We start from the raw sequence: 2,500 nt of genomic DNA on the forward strand, positions 1-2,500 counted from the left end.
CAGTTCCAGTCCGGGAGCTAGCATGTGAAGAAAAAGTACAATCATTTTCCCTATCGCGCTCATTTTCTGACATTTCCACCAAGTCTGACATTTAAGCCTCACACACCCACGTAAAACGTGGCATCATCCCGACGAAATGCACGCTCTTCTCTTCCAGGTCTGTGGCCGCGCTAACTGAGTGTATGAGGAACAAGATACTCGCCAAGTTCTTCCGGGAGCGCCAGGAAACGCTGAAACACTCGCTGCCTCTAGGTTCCTATCTCCTAAAACCTGTTCAGCGGATTCTCAAATATCATCTCCTTCTACATGTAAGTCTCAGCCTGTGCTAGAACACTGGGGGGGGGGGGGGACACCAGAAACCATTGTGTTCATATGCAAACATTATAACTGACTGACTTTCTTTGAGGAATAGATAGGTGTATGCTGGGTCTTACAGCCCTATTGATGATGGCCACGTGAAAGGTCAATTTAAACTTGGGAAGTGACACGTCTGAGGGATGACTTGCGCTGGACAGGGTCAGTTTCAGGCAGAGAGCTAGCATCTAAATAAAGAGCACTTTCATTTTCCTGTTGTATTTTTACTTCCATGAGACCCAAGTCAGCAGGCCACTGGGAGGGGAAGCTGTTTGGTGTAGATTGGCACCCATCTGAAAGAAAAGAGAAAGTGCTCAAGAGCGGGGACAGATAAGCAGGGACCAGAAGAACCCCTGAGTGAGGTTTAGCCCCACTTCTGGCTATTAACCTTCTCTAATGGCTTCTACTATGTTTATAAAACTCAAGGAGACTTTCAAAATAAGATGCACCTAGATGTCAGACTCTCTTTTTGCATCCTCTAAAGAAGTTCTCAAGATGAGGACAGTTGGTTGATTGGCTGGCTGACTGGTTGGTTGCTTGGTTGGTTGGCTGGTTGGCTGGTTGGCTGGTTGGCTGGTTGGTTGGCTGGTTGGTTGGTTGGTTGGCTGGTTGGTTGGTTGGTTGGCTGGTTGGTTGGTTGGTTGGCTGGTTGGCTGGTTGGTTGGCTGGTTGGCTGGTTGGCTGGTTGGCTGGTTGGCTGGTTGGCTGGTTGGCTGGTTGGTTGGCTGGTTGGCTGGTTGGCTGGTTGGCTGGTTGGTTGGCTGGTTGGTTGGCTGGCTGGTTGGTTGGCTGGTTGGCTGGTTGGCTGGCTGGCTGGTTGGTTGGTTGGTTGGCTGGTTGGTTGGTTTGTTTTTTGACACAGGGTTTCTTTTTGTACCTCTGGTTATCCTGGAACTTGCTCTGTAAACCATGTTGGCCTCGTACTCAGATCTGCCTGTCTCTGCCTCTCAAGTGTTGGGATTACACCCCAACCCCCAGCCTACACCCCACCCCCTACTGCCTGGCTAAGTCATGTGCTTTAAAAAACTTTTCATCTTTTGAGACTAAGAGCTATATTATTGAATACTCTCTTATGCTGGCCACCACTGCAACTCCAATATCTCCATGTGGCTTACTACAGGCTTTGTACACTTTATACCAGGACTGTAAGAAATTTCCATTATTCTTGCCCATTTTGTGTTATTTATTTATTTATTTATTTGTTTATTTATTTGTAGAATGTGGTTATGGATAAACTTAAGGAATGATGGTGATACATAAATAAATTTTGGTGTGTGTGTGTATGTGTGTGTTTGTGTGTATGTATTTGTGTATGTGTATGTATGTGTGTTTGTGTGTGTGTATGTATGTGTGTATGTGTGTGTATATGTGTGTATGTATGTGTGTATGTATGTGTGTATGTGTGTATGTGTGTATATGTGTGTGTATGAGTTTGTGTGTATGTATGTGTGTGTATGTATATGTGTGTATGTATGTGTGTGTATGTGTGTGTATGTGTGTGTATGTATTTGTGTGTGTATGTATGTGTGTATGTGTGTATGTATTTGTATGTGTGTTTGTGTGTGTGTGTATATGTATGTGTATGTGTGTGTATGTGTGTGTGTATGTGTCTGTGTTCGTGTGTTTGTGTGTGTATGTGTGTGTATGTGTGTGTGTGTTTGTGTGTGTGTGTGTGTGTTTGTGTGTGTGTGTATGAAACCAAACATAGGGAATCCATTTGCCTCACTAAGGACATGAAAATAAACGATCTAACAGTAGTTTACTTCCATTTCTGACAGGAAATAGAGAACCACCTTGACAAGGACACGGAAGGCTACGACATTGTGCTGGACGCTATAGACACGATGCAGCGCGTGGCTTGGCACATCAACGACATGAAACGGAAGCACGAGCACGCTGTCCGCTTACAGGTGAGCACACAGTCGGGCGACAGTCCCAGGCCGGCGCTCTGATGCGCTGTTTCCCAGTGTGTCAGATTACAGGTATTTTTCATATATCCAAGGCTTCACTCATGACCCTCACCACAGTTCTCCCCGAGGATGGGTCAGGATGTGAATCACGCTGACCGTCTGTCAGAGTAGCTTCAAGGGACAACTTTCATTACTTCTAAACCAGTGGCTTTTTTAAAGTACCTTTGACCAGTCTG

At 45.5% G+C, this 2,500-nt stretch overlaps 1 protein-coding gene across 3 annotated transcripts in view; it reads left to right on the top strand.

Annotated features, from left to right (window-relative positions):
• PLEKHG1 (pleckstrin homology and RhoGEF domain containing G1) overlaps positions 1–2,500 on the top strand; it is a gene marked incomplete at its 5' end in the record, with an annotated part of 144,859 nt that overhangs the window by 117,130 nt on the left and 25,229 nt on the right. For all 3 annotated transcript variants that reach the window (XM_080941566.1, XM_080941564.1, XM_080941565.1), the window contains 2 exons: positions 158–308; positions 2,133–2,264. In XM_080941566.1, coding sequence (XP_080797692.1) covers positions 158–308; positions 2,133–2,264 — 283 coding nt within the window. The remainder of the gene's footprint in view (positions 1–157; positions 309–2,132; positions 2,265–2,500) is intronic.

Source organism: Micromys minutus (assembly GCF_963924665.1).
Source record: "Micromys minutus genome assembly, chromosome: 30".
NCBI lineage: Eukaryota > Metazoa > Chordata > Mammalia > Rodentia > Muridae > Micromys > Micromys minutus.